Source organism: Aethina tumida, chromosome 4 (genome assembly GCF_024364675.1).
Source record: "Aethina tumida isolate Nest 87 chromosome 4, icAetTumi1.1, whole genome shotgun sequence".
NCBI classification, from domain to species: Eukaryota; Metazoa; Arthropoda; class Insecta; order Coleoptera; family Nitidulidae; genus Aethina; species Aethina tumida.
In genome coordinates, this window is record NC_065438.1 from 12,217,290 (window position 1) to 12,236,700 (window position 19,411).

Genomic DNA, 19,411 nt, shown 5'->3' on the forward strand with positions numbered 1-19,411 from the left:
TGTGTTATCTAAATTAAAAAGCTGAGCGTATATTTATTGAAAATATGTTTTTCCTTCGCTTTTAAAATAATTTTTAAATTTTAAATTATGGAGAGTGTATTTGGCAGCGTAAACAATTTTTATTTTTTCTTGACAATGGAAAATAAAAATAAGCAAAATTTAATTACACAAAAGGAAAATTATTTCTAATAAAACAACATTTTGTCTTTGTTGTTTTTCCATTAATTAACAATGATCATTTAATTATAGACGAAAGAAAGTAGGTAAGAGATTAAGAAAAATTAGGTTATACTAATTAAAGTTATGTTTGATTAGGTCAACAATTAAATTTGTTAATTTTAATATTAATATTATTTTTATATTTCCATAATTATTAGTATGATAATTTAGGTTAAATTATATTAAGTCAATAATTAAATTTGTTTATATAAGATTTGTTAATATAGGAAATGTATAAAAATATTATTATATTTTTATACATTTCCTTAATAACCAATATAATTTTTTATTATTTTTAATTTCATTTTTTTTTTTTAGATTAGATTAAGTTAGATTAGGTCAACAACTAAATTTGTTAATTTTAATATTAAAAATATTTTTAAATATTTCCTTAATAGTTAATCTAATTTGTTGTCATTTTTAACTTTATTTTTTTTATTTCATGAATTTTTGGGAACCGATATCTGAGGTTACTGTAGATTAGATTAAGTTACATTAGGACAATAATTAAATTATTCAATTTTAATATTAATAATATTTTTATATACTTCCCTAAATATTAATATGATAGTTTGTAATTTTTTTAATTTTATTTCTTAATTTTATGAAATTTTAAGAACCAATAAGTTAGATTGCAATAAGTTAGATTAGGTCAATAATTAAATTTGTTAATATAAAATAATATGTTTATATATTTCCTTAAGAGTGAATGTATTTTTTTGTAATTTTTCTTTTTTAATTTCATGAATTTTCAGGAATCGATTCATGTTAGGTTACAGTAGATTAGGTTAAGTTAGATTAGGTCAACAATTAAATTTGATAATTTTAATATTAACAATGTTTTTGTATATTTCCTAATTATTAATGTGATTGTTGAGAACTTTTTACTTCTTTTAAATTTTATGGATTTTTATGAACCAGTAGATTAAAATACACTAATTTAGGCTAAGTTAGATTAGGTCAACAATTATATTTGTTAATTCTAATGTTAATAATATTTTTATATACTTCCCTAAATATTAATATGATAGTTTTTAGTTTTTTAATTTTATTTCTTAATTTTATGAAATTTTAAGAACCAATAAGTTAGATTACAATAATTTAGGTTAGGTTAGATTGGGTCAATAATTAAATTTGTTAATATAAAATAAATAATATTATTATATATTTCCTTAATTGTTAATCTATTTTTTTGTAATTTTTAATTTTCCTTTTTTAATTCTATGAATTTTCAGGGGACAAAATTTGTATTAATCTGATATTAAGAAATTTAATTGTTGATCCAACTTAACCCAACTTACTTCATTGTTATTAGATTCCTAATAACAGCTTCTTATAAAACTAATTAATATTAAAATTAAGTAAATATATTTAAAAACTTTTTATGATTTTTCTCAGAGTACTTAAAATTTGAAAATTTTACGAATGAATGAATAACCAAGATAGGAAAAACGTTTTTAATTCTTTAAAACGATGCTGAATTCATTCCGTTGGAAATTCTCCGTTGCACAATAAATTATTCTCGTTTTTCCTTCGGGATTTATTTATTATAAAAACAAGGCGTGTAAATATTAGTTTTATGGCATCCGTCTGTTACATTTCAGAGTGAAAAAGCGACAAACAGGAATGACCAGCGCGTTATATTTCAAGATTAAGACGGGCACAAGTAAGTGGAATTTCTTTAATGCATTTTCCCGTCGAGTCGTCTTCCGCCCGAACGGGAATATCAGCCCGCGTCTGGAGACGAATTCAAATATTTTTACACAGTCTGCAACGGCTCTACCTCCAGACACTAATTAACTAAATTTACTCCGAGATTTCGACGAGCGCCCGGATAAAAGGGTTTTATTAGGCGACGAGATTTTTTTTATTTCGGCTTTCACATTAATTAAAATTTTCTAAAATATTCAAACTGTTCATTAATAATTCTACACTAATTAAATTCAAGTGATTACTTAGAACGCTACATCTTTACTTTTTATTATTCGTGCTGCTGTGTGAATTTGCTTCGACTCCATTGTGCCGTAATGCCGCCTTTTTTCACTGTTTAAACGACGCATTTTATTCAGCTTAGCGGATGTAACGATTCAATAATCCGACAATCCTTTATTGTCCGATGCAAGTGCTTAAGTGTGTGAATCGCTCGAGATAAATATTATAATTTCGCTTCGCCATTGAATTAAACATGTTTCCGCAGTATTGTAAAACGATGTATACAAGATAAATTCGGAAGACGGATGTTGTGGAGGCACCATATTTTATTATTTGGCCATAGATGCGGTCTTAAGCGGGTCAAAAGAAAATCTATGACCGAGATGCAAATTGAATTGTTTTCGATTTATTGCGTTATGTGCAAATTGATATTTTGCTCGGGCTCTTCTTTCCAGATTTATTTTATTGCTTTCCGGTATTTATTGCCAACATTGTTATTTTATAAATTAAATTCCCACGACTTCTATTTACTGGTTTTCGGGGCCGGTGATATACGACAAATAGGTGCACGCCCAAAACTGATTTACATTTCATTTCGGTTTCATAAATTTGCCTCCTTAGTTTGTTTATGTGTATTGAGTGGCACGCAGTATTGTGTAAATACTTATTTGTAACAAGGAACCTCCCATTGACCGCATCCACCATTTTTTCCAATTTGTGTGGCGGATCACCATGAATAAAATTGTAGTTAGAGCTCAGAATTTTTCAAAATAACTGTACAGTAAAATCTCTTTATTCGCGGGATATATACAAATATATAAAAAAAATCAATTTACTTGAAGTTTTTAATCATATTGATTAATCTTCAGGCTTAGGCAATGGCTTAAAGAATTTTGTAATTTTTTTTTGCTTAGCAGCACTCTTTCAATTCAGACTGATATTAGCAGAAGCATTAGTAATTTAATTTAAGCAATTTTAAAATTTATTAAACATCAAAATCATATTTTATATAGTATTTTAAAGGTTACATTACTTATTAATTAAAAAAATTTAAGTAATAATCTAACGGCGGATAAAATAAATTACTTTTACTATAATCAACTTATTCTTAGAATTTGTTTAATATTAACTAATTATTGGATTGGTTGCGCATTCGCCATTTTTAACAACAGTTGTAAAAATGGTGAATGCGAAACAAAAAACTTAATTAAAATATTCAAATGAATTAGGATAAGATATTTCAAAACGTAAAATTAATTGCCTTTTAGATGTAGTTGTAATTATACAATTTGTTTGTGCATTCACGATGTTTAAACATTTATTAAACATCAAAATCATACTTTTTATAGTATTTTAAAGGTTACATTACTGATTAATTAAAAAAATTTAAATAATACCTGTTAAAAATGGATCTAACGGCGGATAAAATAAATTACTTTTAATATAATCAACTTCTTCTTAGAATTTGTTTAATAGTAACTAATAATTGGATTGGTTGCGCATTCACCATTTTTAACAACAGTTGTAAAAATGGTGGATGCGAAACAAAAAACTTAATTAAAATATTCAAATGAATTAGGATAAGATATTTGAAGACATAAAATTAATTGCCTCTTGGATGTAGTTGTAATTATACAATTTGTTTGCGCATTCACGATGTTTAAACATTTATTAAACATCAAAATCATATTTTTTATAGTATTTTACTTTAATTAAAAAAATTAAATAGTACCTGTTGAAAATGGTTCCAACAGCAGCATTTTTTTAATCCGCGAATAGTGAAAACACGAGTGTAGAAAGGAATATGTAAATATTTTTTCTCTAAGAAAATTAATTAATAAAATTATTTAATTATGAACAAAATATTAAATTTAATTTAATAATTTAAAACGTATTGTCTATTATTATAAATAAATAAATTAGATAGCATTGGTTCAATCATATCTCGATACGTCCCTGTTGAATGATAAGACATCTCACCCCATTAATTTGTGGTCGCATCATTGTTATTCTGTGTGTCTCTGCAATTATAATTTATAAACACAAGAACCGGAGTAATACGTTTAAAAACAGGGTCATAAAGACACAATTTCAGCAAACATAACTTGTAAACCACTCCGAACTCCAATAAAAGAATTGCCAACTACCGTAAAGAAAGATATGTTGGCGAATAAACTTTGTTGGGTTTTTGCAAAAATAATAATAAAAAAAAATAAGTCGTTTAATCCACCTTGTAGACCACGTACGATATTAACATCTTTCTTTCGTTGGATGTAGTGGATTGCTTCTTACCCTAATGGGTAATTACGTTTGGTCCCCGAGTCCGTACAGCATGTTAAATACGGTTGTGTAATAACAGGGCGTTTTAATTGTACAATGTAATTCTTATAAATTATCTCTGCTGTACAGCTGTGAAGCACACTAATTTTTGCCATCAAATATATATTCGAATTGCAGTGAAATATTCATAGTTGAGTTGGTGCCGCTAAATATGATTTTATGACGGTCATTTTGGCACAACAACTTTTACATTAATCATTTATCCAGGCGGTTACATAAAAATATAAAACTAAAATTGAACATGGGTACTCAACGTTCCATTACCGATGTATGGCCCTATAAATAACAAATTAGAATATATATTTATTTAAATGTGTTTCAACAAATATTAATTATAAATATTTAATACCTATATACATTACCAACCTTTCAACATAAATTTTATATTATTTTAATATGAATTATAAATTTAATGTACACCACACGTTCTATTTATATTGATTTTAGTGTTTGCCGATAAATGTATTAAATAATTTAATGTTGTTTGCTATAGTTAGTTCGTATTTTTTATAATTTAATACTTTCAATATATGATTATTTAGAGTGGTTATATTTATTCAATTCACTGTGAACTGTATTTATGCAAAAAAATGTGGAACCGTGACACAAATATTAAATTATTAAATTCATTTGATTAAATTTTACCGGATTATTTTATTAAATTTTAAAATACCGAAATAAAAAAATAAAGTATATTTATTCGTACATTATTTAATTGATGTGAGAACTAAAAAATAATTAAATTGTAGAAAATATTAATTAATATTAAATTGTATACAACATACATAATTGAAAGTGGGACACCCTCATAATTTTTTTATTTTTCATTCGTTTAATCTACTAGACAATTTTTGACACGAAAATTGAAGAAACCGTAATAGCAATTCTTTTATGGCAAATCTAGTAATACCACCTGAATTGGGTGTATATCAAATTTATCTAGAATTCTGTAGCAAAATTAAAAATCCTATTCTTCTTATGAATTTATTTTTTCAATTATTAAAAATTACTGAGAAAGTTTTAGTCTTATTCTAATAAACATTTTGTTCGTACAACACAAATTTCTTGAAGGTATTAAAATTGAAATTAGTAACATCCAGGATAAAATGAGAAAATTTTAATTCAAGAATTATGTAGAATTTAAAAAAAAAATAACAAAAAATATTTATTAAAAAAGTAAAACTGTAACAGTAAATATGTTCAAATAAAATTACCCAGAAAATGTCTAAAATTGGTAATAATTCAAATAAATGGGCATAACTAAGGTAAGATTTTTTTAAGATTATTATAAAGAAAAAAAAATGGAAAAGTTTACTACAAGGTTATGAAACTATAAAACTATAAAATATAAAGATGAAAAGAAAAAACAAAAAATTATCAAAAATTTGCGGCAATACAAAGAAATTGGCATTGGTAGAAAAATAAAATGTTATAAAATACTAAATCTTAAAAAATTCCTAATCTCAAAGGAAAAAATTTGTTGAATTTGTTTTTGAAAACCTTAAAAATTGCTAAAATTAAGGTATATAAATTTCATATTATATTCAAACTATTAAAACTGATGTAAAGAAGTCTTAATCAAAATATTTAAAGTTACTTTTAAAATATAACAATTAATGAATTAAAAAAGGCTATACTAATAAATAAAGATAATAATTTAATTGTCTATTTGTGAAACTAGAGAATTTTTGAATATATGTAACTTTTAATTATTATCTGTATTTTAAACCTCCAATAAGTTTAATCAGAATATAAAGGGATAAAATTGTTATTCGACATTTTAAAGTAAAAAAAAATGAAAATGTTATATACACAATTAAAACTAAAAATTATGTAATTATTGAACTATTAAATATACATAATAGATTTACAAAAAGAAATTTTAAAATTCTTAAAATTACAAAAAACAATAAAATAAAATATTTTATTAAAAAACTCCTAATATTAATGCAAAAAATTTGTTTTTTTAAAAGTTGCTAAATTAAGTTATATTTGAAACAAAATAGTAAACTTTTTTAAAATATAATTATTAAATATGTTTTAAATAATTATAATAATAAAAATAATAATAATAATTTAATTTATCGAATTTAAAATTTATAAAACTTTTTGAAATTACCTATTTTTTAAGTTTCAGTTTCATAAATTTGCCTCCTTAGTTTGTTCATATTTATTGAGGGGGACGCAGTATTGTGTAAATACTTATTGGTAATAAGTCTTCTCATTGAGACGTATCCATCATTTTTTCAATTTCTGTGGCGGATAAATGAATAAAATTGTAGTTAGAGCTCAGAATTTTTCAAAAAACTGTATTCAAACATATTCATTTAATTGAATATTCAGAATATGCGGATATTTTATATTTGTTTATGATTATTAAATGGTACACAGTTTATGTAAATACTTATTTGCAATAAGAAATCTCCCATTGGGCGCATCCACCATTTTTTTCAATTGGCGGATACGCATGAAATTTTTTCAAATAACTATATTCAAATATTCGTTTGTTCATTTAATTGAATATTGTTTTTTAGTTTTATTGCAATAATTTAAAAATATTTATATAATTTAATATAAACTTGAAGATCAAAACTGAACTAAAAAGCATTAATTCTGTAAAACTATTTAATCATGAAAAAAATATTTTTAAATTAATAATAAATCTTATTTTTTATTACAAAAATTAGTAATAAATTAATTAGCATTGGTTCAATCATTTCTCGATACGTCCCTGTTAGATGATAAGACATCTCACCCCAATTTGTAGTCGCATCATTGTTATATGTAACATTTAATTATTATATGTATTTTAAACCTCAAATATATTTAATCAGAATATAAATGGATAAAATTGTTATTCGACTTTTTAAAGTAAAAAAAAATTAAAATGTTGTCTACACAATTAAAACTACAAAATTATGTAATTATAGAACAATTAAATATACATAATATATTTTAAAAAAATGTAAAAATTCTACAAAAAAAAGTGAAATAAAATAAAATATTGGATTTTAAAAAACTTACGAAACACTGTTAATGCAAAAAATTTGTTTTTTGAAAACTTTAAAAATTGCTAAAATTATTGCTAAAATTAAGTATTTGAAACAAAATAGTAAATGTTTTTTAAAATATAATTATTAATTATATTTACGTTTTAAACTGTAATAATAAAAATAATAATAATAATTTATTTCTATAGTTGTGAATCTATTGAATTTAATCTATTTGTAATTTTTTAAATTTAAAAAATATTTAATTAAAAATTAAAACAAAAAAAATATTGAAAATGTAAACTAAACAGTATTATTTACATAATAATGAAATTAAACACTATAAAATGTATTTTCCATTTTGTGTATTTAATTTTATAACTAAAATATTTTGTTTAAATTAAATTTTAACAATTCCATATTTACGTATTTAGACAACCAGTAAAATTTATCTATTGTTATAACTAAAAGTATATAAAATGAAGTCAAAATAACAGACGTAAAATATTAAAGGGGAATCAGTATAATAATGAAATTGTAAACAAAACGCGAATTTAAGTGATTCCGAATTTCGCAGGGAAAGTTTAAATTGCTCGCAGCGTTAAACAATGAGACCGTAATCCGTCGACTTCGCCTGACCCTTCTGTGCGTAAAAACCGGGCCCGCCCCATATTTATCTCTATTTAACACAAAAACATAAAAGCAATCGGATGGGACGGCAGCGTAACGTCGTCGCCGCCGTCGAAGGAGGAAAATCATTTTAAATTTCAATTACGCTCATCTGAGTCGGTATCGTCGTAAATCGGCGGCGGCGGCTGTCGAGCCGGCTTTGGACCGGGACGGCCGCCGGGGGGCTGCCTGCCGCACTTGGGAACGCGTCGCGGTGGGCGTAACGCACTCAACCCCGACAATATCGCGTCGGGCCCGATTGTGTTCCTGTTTTGCCCCCGCAAAACTGCGATACATGCCGCGGAATACACACTACGAATCTGATGTCATAAATATCCTCGGGACCGAAAAAACTTACTGTCAACGCAGAGCCGTACTGTATTGTTTATCGGTATCACCTCATGAAATATTTATTAGGCGACATTGAGGCCTTTATGGAAAATTTTTTTTTTACTGCCACTGTCTTTGATATATTGGCATATTTATTGAAAATTATTTTCTTCCTCAATGGTTTCGTTTAAGATCACGGGTTTACTTTTGGTAACGTCGAATCGTAAATTGTGGGAGAAAAAGTCACTGGGAAATTGAAAATCACAGCTGATAACACAATGTGTAAATGTAAGTTTCATTTTTCGAAGTAGTATTCGACTCATTTGAGAATGGCAGTTCCATTTCATGTATCATAATTTACTTAGATACATAATTACTCAGATTTTTATTTTTAATTTATTATATATAATTTATAGATATTAGGCATAATTGTAGTTTCACACACAAAAATTTGTTTGCGCATTCACGACTTTTAAACATTTATTAAACATCAAAATCATATTTTTTATAGTATTTTAAAGGTTACTTTACTGATTAATTAAGAAAATTTAAATAGTACCTGTTAAAAATTGATCTAACAGCGAATAAAATTTTTCTTTTAATATTAACAACTTATTCTTAGAATTTGTTTAATAGTAACTAATTATTGGATTGGTTGCGCATTCGCCATTTTTAACAACAGTTGTAAAAATGGTGGATGCGAAACAAAAAACTTAATTAAAATATTCAAATGAATTAGGATAAGATATTTGAAAACGTAAAATTAATTGCCTTTTGGATGTAGTTGCAATTATACAATTTGTTTGCGCATTCACGATGTTTAAACATTTATTAAACATCAAAATCATATTTTTTATAGTATTTTAAAGGTTACTTTACTGATTAATTAGAAAAATTTAAATAATACTTGTTAAAAATGCATCTAACAGTGGATAAAATAAATTACTTTTAATATAATCAACTCATTCTTAGAATTTGTTTAATAGTAACTAATTATTGGATTGGTTGCGCATTCGCCATTTTTAACATTAGTTGTAAAAATGGTGGATGCGAAACAAAAAACTTAATTAAAATATTCAAATGAATTAGGATAAGATATTTGAAAACATAAAATTAATTGCCTTTTGGATGTAGTTGTAATTATAAAATTTGTTTGCGCATTCACGATGTTTAAACATTTATTGAACATCAAAATCCTATTTTTTATAGTATTTTAAAGGTTACTTTTCTGATTAATTAAAAAAATTTAAATATTACCTGTTGAAAATGGATCTAACAGTGCATAAAATAAATTACTTTTAATATTTTACTTTTTTATTAGTCCATTTGACGGCGCGTTTACAAAAATGAGGACCAGTATTAATTATATAATTAATTTTAAATAAATATTTTTTCTGTAAATTCAGTTTATTTCTGTAAATAAGGCAAATATTTCATTTCAATTCATTCAAATTGAATGTTAGAAAATAAGGAATTCTAATTTAATACAACCAACATAAATATTTTTCAAATTGGAGATTAAAGTTTTTAATCTAACTACACAATTTCTAAAATTGGTCTATAATATTCTATAGTTCTCCAATAATATTAAATAAACTGGAAAATTTATTAATAATTTTTTAATTTAAATTTTTTCTTGTTAGATTTAAATATAATCATTGCCAAAATAATACAAAAATCAGCTTGTGGTGATATTAAATATTAAAACACATTATTTAATAAAAAATCATGTCTTTATATACATACACATCCCTGCCATAATACGAATAAATATTTATAAGACAGTGTTTCCGTGGAGAAAAAGAACAAAGCGCACTCCGTGCTGATTAATATTGATTCCGGAGCCCACATACCAAATGAGCTGAATACCGTAAATCGGATTATGAGAATAAAAATTCAGCAAGTAAGCGATTTATATTTGCATTCGGCAAATCAAACATCTTTATACTGTCAATTTGACTGATTTATATTCAACATAAAAGTTGGGCATAAGTGCACGAGGCCCACATCTGCACGCCGACAGTTTTGTTTGAAATATTTATAAACAAGTTATGGTGGAGGAAAAGTTTTGGGGCGCGCCAAAGGAAGCGAAAAAAAAAACGTGTGCATCCGACAAGAATGTATTCTTAATGCAACGCTCAAATGCGTATGAATAAAATATGGATCTTATTCGTATACAAGATTGCAATCAGCAACGAAATGCGAACGATTCAAAACTCCATCGGCGCCTACCCCCCGAATTAAATCGGTCCAACAATTGCAATTATACGAAAATAATCATACAGATTCAAGTTAATGAATCGATCGGAATATCCGTGTTCAATTAAGCGGATGGGAAAAGTTCAAGTACCTTGAAAGCGAGTGTAGACGGTGCAGATACTTTCTGAAGTTATCAAATTTATTGTGCTCACGATAGCGGGGCACGGCTTAAAGTTAAAATATCAGTACCCCCGGGATCATTGATATCGTATCTGTGCGACCCGAAATTAAAATACCTCATTCAATTCCAGTCGGTGTTGAAATTGCCCTGCGTATTCAGACTACCGGCTGGATTTGTCAATATAACAAGAGATTGGGACTTTAATTAAATTTTGTTGCATGTCTTATTGTTGGTAAAATGCGCAATATAAATTAAATTGTGCGCTCGGTGCAAGTGTCACTACGTCCATTTTTAGTGTAACTTTTATGTAGCGAACTTATACCGAAACTAGTTTGAATAAATTGTGCATATTACTTGTGAAAAGTTTATTAATGTCACTTCTTCAAAACTTCGCCGAAATCAACGGTTTAAAACTTTCGGAGCTCCTGCATTTTAATGTTTTCCAAAAGAATGATAAATTCTTGATGAATGAATGGTTCTCATCGTTTTTTTTTTTTCCTATTTACGGTTGTATTGAAATACAAAAGACTTTCTTATGCGGTTCATGAGAAAACTGAACCTTTTCATGCACATAAATAATCACTTAATTAAAATCACGACCTGTGACTTCTAAGATAAATGAAAGGAGGATGGTAGTAAATTTAAGATGTAACAAATCCAATTTACAAGGACCTTATTAATTACATTAATTACTGCGAAGATTAGATTTCCGCACCTTAAGAATTATTTTCACTTCTTTAGATCTCCACTTCTTTGCGTAAATTAATAAACATACGCATTGTAATTTTAAGTAAATTATTCTGCTAATTAATAAAACTTATGGAAACTACTGATGAAATATAAATAACTTCATCAGAAGTTAAATAGTTGTTTAATAATAATAAATACATAAAAGTTTAACAAAATTAGAAGTCTGGAATTTTACACATCTACATTATTTTCTCAATGATATACAACAATACTTTTTTAAGAATAAAATCCGTTTGATCAGTTGTATATTAGACACAACAATAACAAAAAAACAATAAACATTATAGGTTGTAGCATTCAATTCTACTCTGTTCCATTATGGGCTCTACTCTATATTTAAATTAAAAATAATCTGAAATTTAAGGAAATTTATTTTTTACAATTTTATTTTTGAATAAAAAATGTTAGAATATTATGCATTTTTGATTTTAGCATTAATTTAATTTTATTAACGTTCGAATTTTATGTACTTTTTGGTTAATTTATGTTTTTAACAGAAATAATTAAAAATATTATTAGTGGCTATTACACATTTTATATTACATTCTATGTACAATCATCTAATTCAAAAGTTGTAGTATAATACATACTTTTAATATATTTTAATAAGTTGCTATAATTATAGACACCACTGTAGAAAAAGGCGAAAAATGGGTGAATCCTCCAGAATCTATGCTACCATATCATTATGGAAAAAGATTATTACATTGAAATGTAGGTATATATTTTACGATAGCATATATCAAATTTAAATTTTAGAGATATAAATTTAATTGGCTGTATTTCAGGAAAAAAGTTTATTTAGATTTTCTTCATTATTGGACATATTATATTTGCCCCCATGTTTTGATCACTTATTTTAAGAAAACACCTTGTGTAATAGTTGTATAATTCAACAAGACATGTGATACAATTTCATTTTCAAAATTTTTAAACATAAAATTAAATTTCTAATTTTTTGTTTCCTTTGAGATTATGCAACACAGAATACGCATACACTTAAAGATAGTTGCCTACTTTGTTACAGACTCCTAACCTTGAATTTTTAAAAATTAACCTAAAATCATATGATAAACAAAGTCCCAAATATAAAAATTAATAATGTACGGCGATAAGACCTTCAAATTGTTAATCGCCTCAAGAAAAAATACAATACTTCCTGGTTTCGCATAGTGGCAAATTCGGCGTGTTAACATGAAGTGCTTAAACACGTTAAAATATATTTTACCAAGGAAACGTTGCATTAGACAACTGTCCACCATTCCCAGTTTCGTAACTAAACAATCAGACGAAGCCCTTTGTACCCAGGCGGTGAAAGATGCCGAAAAAATTGTGGGATATCCCACATCATTTCTTAGTCTTCGTTGGCTGTTGAATGATGAAGTTGCGAATATCGCTCTGCATATCAGAAAACTTGTTGGTACAAATCATCCACTACTTAGTACTGCGAGGTATCAAATTGAATCTACGTATATTTAGTAGTTTTAAAACATGTGGTTTTAGAGATTTACTTCTGTCAAGGGAAGTGCCTGCTTGGGGGTTAATTGTTTTGCTAATTTCTAAGGCAGGAGGAATAAAATCCCCATTGTCGCATCTAGAATATGATGTTACGGCAGGTAATGACCAAGCATAATTCCATAACAGATATTTTAACATCTGGTTATTTGTAGGTATTCTACACAGTCAAAGGGTCCTTGCAGAAGTGACAGAAATGATTAGAACAAGTAACATAGTACATAATAGTCTGTTAAACATTGAAAACAAGGCAGAAGAAGAGTTACTAAACCTTAATTTTGGTAACAAAATTGCTTTGCTTACTGGGGACTACTTACTAAGTTCGAGTTTTCGCGAGTTAGCTGGACTAAAAAATCAAGAGGTGAACGAAATTGTCTCTGCAACACTAAGAGACCTTGCTGAGTCCCAATTTATAGAACCTAGGGACTCACAAAACAGACCACTACCCTCCAAACCCTTACCAATACAAGAAGACATAGAAATTGCCAATCAGTTTGGCACTGATCCTGTACCTTTAGAGAAAGTTTTAGGCAATTGTAAGTCGGAATGGACGTTAAGACATCTATTAGGTGGTGCTTCATTGTTGGCAAAATGTTGCCAAGGCACCTTAAGACTAGCTGGACACTCTGATGAGTTGCAAGAACATGGCTATGTATTTGGCAGGAATATGGCTTTAGCCTGGCAGGCCAGAATTGATGCAGAATTGTTCAAGGATGGTGTCACAGGTCCATTTAGTTTAATATCGGCACCCGTTATGTTTCATTTAAGGCATGATCCTTTTTTTTATGATGAAATTATTAAGGGACAAAATGGTGTGGAAAAAGTAGATTATGAGTATATTAGAGAGGTTGTTAAAGAAGGTCCTGGGCTGGATGAAACTACTGAATTGAAAAAGGAGTTTTCAGATAAAGCGCTGGATGTTTTAAACGAATTTAACGATAATGAGGCCAAAAATGCCCTAGTCAATATGATAAATAGTTTGTAAATAGGTCACAATAAATAATAGGTATTTATATAAAAGATGTGTGTTTATTTTCCTAAACATCTTATTAGAAATAAGTACAATATAATTATCTAAATAAAATGTCGTTAAAAAGTTTCAAAATAGAATTATACAAATACTTGTTTGTTTATTTGTTAGATTTTGGGAGCCTCTGATTATTGATTTCTCAACACTTATTACATAACGTGTTTGCAGAGTTCTATAAAGAATATTACACTTTTTAATCGCATTATAGAACACATTTTTCGGTCTTTAAGATCACTGCGTGAGTCTATTTTTAATCGGCCTATTTCAGTACATGTCACACGCCGGTTATATAAAGAGGAATAATGAACGCTCTAAAATCAACAAATTCACTATGTACCTGCAATATTTCAGCAATAAAACGTTTAATGAGTACACAAATTAAGCAGCATAACTATAATAAGGTAATAAGTGAAGCTGAAAAAATTGTCGGCCATTCAACATCTTTCCTTAGTTTAAAATGTTTAATGAACGATGAAGTTGCTGATATTGCTAGTCATATAAGAAAATTAATGGGTACTAGTCACCCTTTAATAAACACTGCCAAGTAAGTACAAATTTACCTTTATCAGAGCAAGTCCGTAATTATGTAATTTATTTGAACATTTAATAGTTATTGTTAAAATATTCATTATACCTGGCTGATAAATAATATCGCTAAATTATCAAATTTTAGAGACTTAATAATGGAAAAGCACACCCTGCCAAAATGGGGACTAATAGTTCTGTTACTATCAAAATGCAACAATTTAACTTTACAGCCAGGGGTTAGGAGAGATATATCTGAAGGTACTAACGGGACCAAGAATGCTCTGCTTATTTCCCTCTTTTTATTTTAGGAATACTGCCTCAGCAACGAACCCTTGCTGAAGTAACGGAAATGGTTAAAACCAGCAACATATTGCACAACACAGTTCAAAATTATGACAGAAGCGACTTGAACAACGAAGCCAATTACGGTAACAAACTGGCACTACTCAGTGGTGATTATCTATTAAGCACAAGTTTCAAACTACTGGCCGAAATGAAAAATCAAGAAGTAAACGAATTAATATCCACTGCCTTGAGAGATCTCAATGAATCGAATTTTATAGGACCAAGAGACGAACAAAATAGAGCTGTACCAGAAAAACCTAAGAAGCAGGGAACAGAAAACACGGTGCCTGTGGAGTTCAGTACAGCTCCCTACAGAATACAAAACTTCCTGGGTTTCGCCAAAAGCGAGTGGATTATAAGGAACCTTTTAGGTGGAGCTTCTTTGTTAGCCAGAGCCTGCGAAGCAAGTATGATTTTGTCTGGGGATGAAAGAAAACGGAAAGAAGCCCATGTTTTTGGAAGACAATTGGGGTTGGTGTATCAATTATGTCAGGAACTTCAAGCGTTTGAAAACGGGGACGATTTTGAATTGGTCTCCGCCCCAATTTTATTTCACCTACAGTACGATACGGGTTTTTATCAAAGTATAGTTGAAGAACCAGAATGTCTAAATTATAGTCAAATTAGAGAAACAGTGAAAAATGGACCAGGCATTCAAAAAACTGTTGAACTAAAGACTGAATGCGCCCTGAATGCATTGGAGGAGTTGATAAAATTCCCTGAATGTAAAGCAAGATACGCCTTAGAACGAATTATTCAAACAATGTGATAGTTTTTATAAAATATATTTTTGTTGCAATAATTAGTATTTTTTATTTTTATACTTCCAAAAGAGACAAAAAATAAATATTTAAAAAATGATGGATTTAATTTAATTTAACATTACAGCCAAGCGTTAGAAGAGTTATATCTGAAGGTGCTAATGGGATATAGAGCTCTCAAGGGATCAAATTTTACAGGGACAAGAGACGAAAAAAATAGAGCTATACCAGAAAAATCTAAAAAGCAGGGAATAGAAAACACAGTGTCTGTTAAGTATAATACAGCTTCTTACAGAATACAAAATTTCCTGGCTTTCTCTGGTCCAGACATTTAGAAAACGGTAGAATCAAAGATTGTATGTATTTGAAGAATTGGAAGAATTGAAAACATTTCCAAAATGTAAAGCAAGACGGGCGTTAGAATGAATTATTCAAACAATGTGATAATTAATATTTTTATTTTAAGACCTTTAAGCGGGACAAACAAAACAATACAATGTACAAATTCATACAACTGGGAAAGAAATAAACATTTAAACATTATGTAAATTTATATATTTCTGTATATCAAAAATGAAGTGTATTACATCATGATATCCAACACCAGTATAAAAATATAAATATGAAAATATACAAGGTTCATACAAATAGTAATATTCGAAAAGTTAAAAGCTCAATATCACAGAATAATACTAAATTAAGGCCTTAATGGACATTATTGCTTGATTTGGTAAATTGTGATGTTTGGTAACTATTGTTGCTGTACTGTATTGCATGTGATTTTGAACCATTTTAAGAGTTAGATTAAAGTTTGTTACAAATCTACATTATTCAATGAAAAGAATTTTAAGCAAATGAGTGTAAGATAATGTTCTTTTGTACTAAAGTGGAATGTTTTGGGTAATACTACCTACCTAGTTTGACAAATTAATGTAATTCAATACAATTGAGCAAATAACGCTGCATCACACCAATACATACGATTCGAGTTTCTTTCCATTAGATGTCTTGCATTGCTACAATGATATTCGCCAAAGCAGTTCTGGCATCACTGGGTGGCAGCTCATTTAAAACTTCCATGGCTGTGTCAGAATGCTCCCTCTGCAGTTTCTTGGTCAATTCCAGACCTCTTCCAGCCAAAATAACTTCCCTTAACGCCTCATAATCCACGTCGTCTACGGAGTCGTATCCCTTTTCGATAAAACTATAGAGAGATGGATCGTCTTGTAAAGTAAACATGACGGGAGCGGACACCAAACTAAATGGTCCCTTAGCACCAGGTAAAAAGGGTTCCTTGTCGAGGCAGGCTTGCCAGGCTAATGCCAAATGTTTGCCAAATAAGTAACCTTTTTCTTGGAGCTCTATGGGGTGGCCAGCCAGTTTTAAGGTGCCCTGACACGATTTTCCCAATAAACTGCCTGTGAACAAATTTATGATGCCATTATGTTGCTTTTGTTTATGTTATTATATTATTACTAACCTGCGTTAAGAACATGGCGCAAAGTCCACTCTGGGATAGCATTGCCAAGAGCCTCACTAACAATCCAGGGTTCCAAAGTTTTGTCGTTAAACTGCTTGTACTCAACGATATCGGTTCTCGGTTTAGCAGGCAAGGCGTTGTTCTGCTTGTCTCTCGGTCCAACGAACTCGGCTTCGGCTAAATCCCTTACGGCGGAACTCATCAACTCAACCAGCTCTTGATTCTTCAGGTTCGCCAATTCGATACTGCTGTTGCTGAGCAGATAGTCGCCGCTTAACAACGCGATTTTGTTGCCGAACATCAAGTCGTCGGCAGCATTGTTTTGAAGCTGCAGGTTGACCAAACCTTTGTGCACCAAGTGGGATGTTCTAATCATCTCAGTCACTTCGGCGAGGGCTCTTTGACTGTGCAAAACTCCCGCAGCTTTATCCTGTTCCAAATCGGGTATGTCCAAGGAGTGACCAGCCGCTTTAGAGACCAGGAGGACAATGAGGCCCCAGGCTTGCATGTTGTTCTTCCCATTGTACAACAAACCTCTGTAAAAAGTAAAAATTTATTAATAAACTGTGAACTTTAGATCTATTTCTAAATTTATATAGTGGCATTAGTTACAGCAACTTTTTAAAATTAAAATTTAAAAATAAATATTTAAGACCAAAAGTTACGTAAATTTGAGAAAAATAAATTCATGAAAATTAAATTGAGGGGCTTTCTTCAGGAAAAATTTTAGAAAAAGGAAATATTGAGATTTTTGTGTTGTTTCTCTGATCACCATTGTATTTCACAAAAATATGAATAACAAATCAGTAGAATAATAAATCAGTAGAAATAATAAATATACATATTATTAGAATTTTAAAATAAATTAATATAACATGAATTTTTAAAAGTAATAAATATTTCCTAATTACAATATTAAACCAATATTAAGAAATGGATGCCAAAAATAAAATATGGTAATGGTGTAAACATATTAATTTGCATAATTAATTACGCAAGGATTGAAATATGAAAAAAAAAACTTATAGGAATCTTATAAGAATATACGCAACCCACATTACATTTCATTATTATATTTTGCACAAAATACAAAATTGACTGAACAAATATTGAATAACAAATTATACAGTGAATTGTAACCAAGCCACAAACCATTTTGCAGTTGTACTACTAAAGAGAAACTTAAACACATTACAAAAGAATGTATAATTAGGCTTATTAAAATTCACATCATCAACAGGTGAAATACCAATTCACAAGAGATAATTTCTTGTACTCACTTGGCAGTTTTAAGTAATGGATGATTGGAGCCCACCAATTTTCTTAAATGTAGTGCCACATTCGCTATTTCGTCGCTCAAAAGCCATCTCAAACTCAAAAATGATGTAGGATAACCAACAATTTTCTCAGCCTCACTCACTGCACGGTTCCAGTCTGGCTTTTTATCTTGTGCGAGTTTAGCGAACTGCACTTTAGTGGTGTTAATTTCCCTGTTTTGCTGCTGAAATTGACCACTGACAACACTTGAACTGGACACAATTCTTCTGCACTGGAAGATCGCCCGTAATTTGGAGAGAGACATTTTTAATTCGTCAAATTTTAAGTACTGGCCACATAGGATTGAAGAAAACAGGTTTCACGCAAGCAGACGGTCGGATTCAAGTGAAAGTTGGCCTACATTTTTTAAATTTCTTTCAGTGCTCGCCGGACGATGTTTTCGTGTTATTCTAACCTCGACCGGTAACTGAATGAAACCATTTCTCTGGTAAAGGAAATAATCCAGGATTGGACATGATTTGAATAAGAATGGCGTCTGATTCAAGGATGGAATTCATTTCGGACAACACTAGAACATGTTAGGTTAAAAATAAACAACACCGGCCAAGTGACAGATGACACTTTATGACGCCGATTACATGTTGCTTTCAAAACGTTCAAGTTTATTTTAAATGAATATTTAGGTTTTCTAAATTTTTCACACACAATAATTTAATTATAATAATAATAACAAAAAATAACACACATTAGTATATAAAAGACATGGAGGATCACGTTTATAACCGACATAAAAATTTTACAAATTTAACTAAAATCGTCACAGCAATTCAATAAGCTTGGAGAACTATATATTTGTCATATATT

General features: G+C 28.8%; 3 protein-coding genes across 4 annotated transcripts; 2 read left to right on the plus strand and 1 right to left on the minus strand.

Moving 5' to 3' along the window:
• The first annotated feature begins 12,647 nt into the window (after positions 1-12,647).
• Positions 12,648-14,145, plus strand: LOC109596128 (all trans-polyprenyl-diphosphate synthase PDSS2). The gene is made up of 3 exons (XM_020011609.2): positions 12,648-13,061; positions 13,114-13,226; positions 13,281-14,145. The coding sequence occupies exons 1-3, from the start codon at positions 12,805-12,807 to the stop codon at positions 14,108-14,110; spliced, it is 1,200 nt and encodes a 399-aa protein (XP_019867168.2). The 5' UTR covers positions 12,648-12,804; the 3' UTR covers positions 14,111-14,145.
• A 34-nt stretch (positions 14,146-14,179) lies between these two features.
• LOC109596147 (all trans-polyprenyl-diphosphate synthase PDSS2) lies at positions 14,180-15,830 on the plus strand. 2 transcript variants are annotated; one of them, XM_020011640.2, is made up of 4 exons: positions 14,180-14,556; positions 14,607-14,699; positions 14,829-14,941; positions 14,992-15,830. In XM_020011640.2, the coding sequence occupies exons 2-4, from the start codon at positions 14,620-14,622 to the stop codon at positions 15,795-15,797; spliced, it is 999 nt and encodes a 332-aa protein (XP_019867199.1). In that variant the 5' UTR covers positions 14,180-14,556; positions 14,607-14,619; the 3' UTR covers positions 15,798-15,830. The 2 variants fall into 2 exon arrangements, with proteins under 2 accessions (XP_019867199.1, XP_049822130.1); XM_049966173.1 differs by having other exon boundaries at positions 14,180-14,699.
• A 497-nt stretch (positions 15,831-16,327) lies between these two features.
• On the minus strand, positions 16,328-19,130 carry LOC109607497 (all trans-polyprenyl-diphosphate synthase PDSS2). Its single transcript, XM_020023971.2, has 3 exons — positions 18,550-19,130; positions 17,270-17,805; positions 16,328-17,207 (listed from the first exon to the last, which is right to left on the minus strand). Exons 1-3 carry the CDS (start codon positions 18,849-18,851, stop codon positions 16,789-16,791), a joined length of 1,257 nt encoding a protein of 418 aa, XP_019879530.1. The 5' UTR covers positions 18,852-19,130; the 3' UTR covers positions 16,328-16,788.
• Between the last annotated feature and the right edge of the window lie 281 nt (positions 19,131-19,411).

Bases quoted from the DNA above. Each gene is read 5' to 3' on its own strand.
- LOC109596128 (XM_020011609.2), top strand. From the start codon at position 12,805: ATGAAGTGCTTAAACACGTTAAAATATATTTTACCAAGGAAACGTTGC. The intron at 13,062-13,113 runs GTATCAAATTGA...ATGTGGTTTTAG, and splicing joins CCACTACTTAGTACTGCGAG to AGATTTACTTCTGTCAAGGG. The intron at 13,227-13,280 runs GTAATGACCAAG...GGTTATTTGTAG, and splicing joins AGAATATGATGTTACGGCAG to GTATTCTACACAGTCAAAGG.
- LOC109596147 (XM_049966173.1), top strand. From the start codon at position 14,458: ATGAACGCTCTAAAATCAACAAATTCACTATGTACCTGCAATATTTCA. The intron at 14,700-14,828 runs GTAAGTACAAAT...ATCAAATTTTAG, and splicing joins CCTTTAATAAACACTGCCAA to AGACTTAATAATGGAAAAGC. The intron at 14,942-14,991 runs GTACTAACGGGA...TTTTTATTTTAG, and splicing joins TAGGAGAGATATATCTGAAG to GAATACTGCCTCAGCAACGA.
- LOC109607497 (XM_020023971.2), bottom strand. From the start codon at position 18,851: ATGTCTCTCTCCAAATTACGGGCGATCTTCCAGTGCAGAAGAATTGTG. The intron at 17,806-18,549 runs GTGAGTACAAGA...TACTTTTTACAG, and splicing joins CCATTACTTAAAACTGCCAA to AGGTTTGTTGTACAATGGGA. The intron at 17,208-17,269 runs GTTAGTAATAAT...ATTTGTTCACAG, and splicing joins GCGCCATGTTCTTAACGCAG to GCAGTTTATTGGGAAAATCG.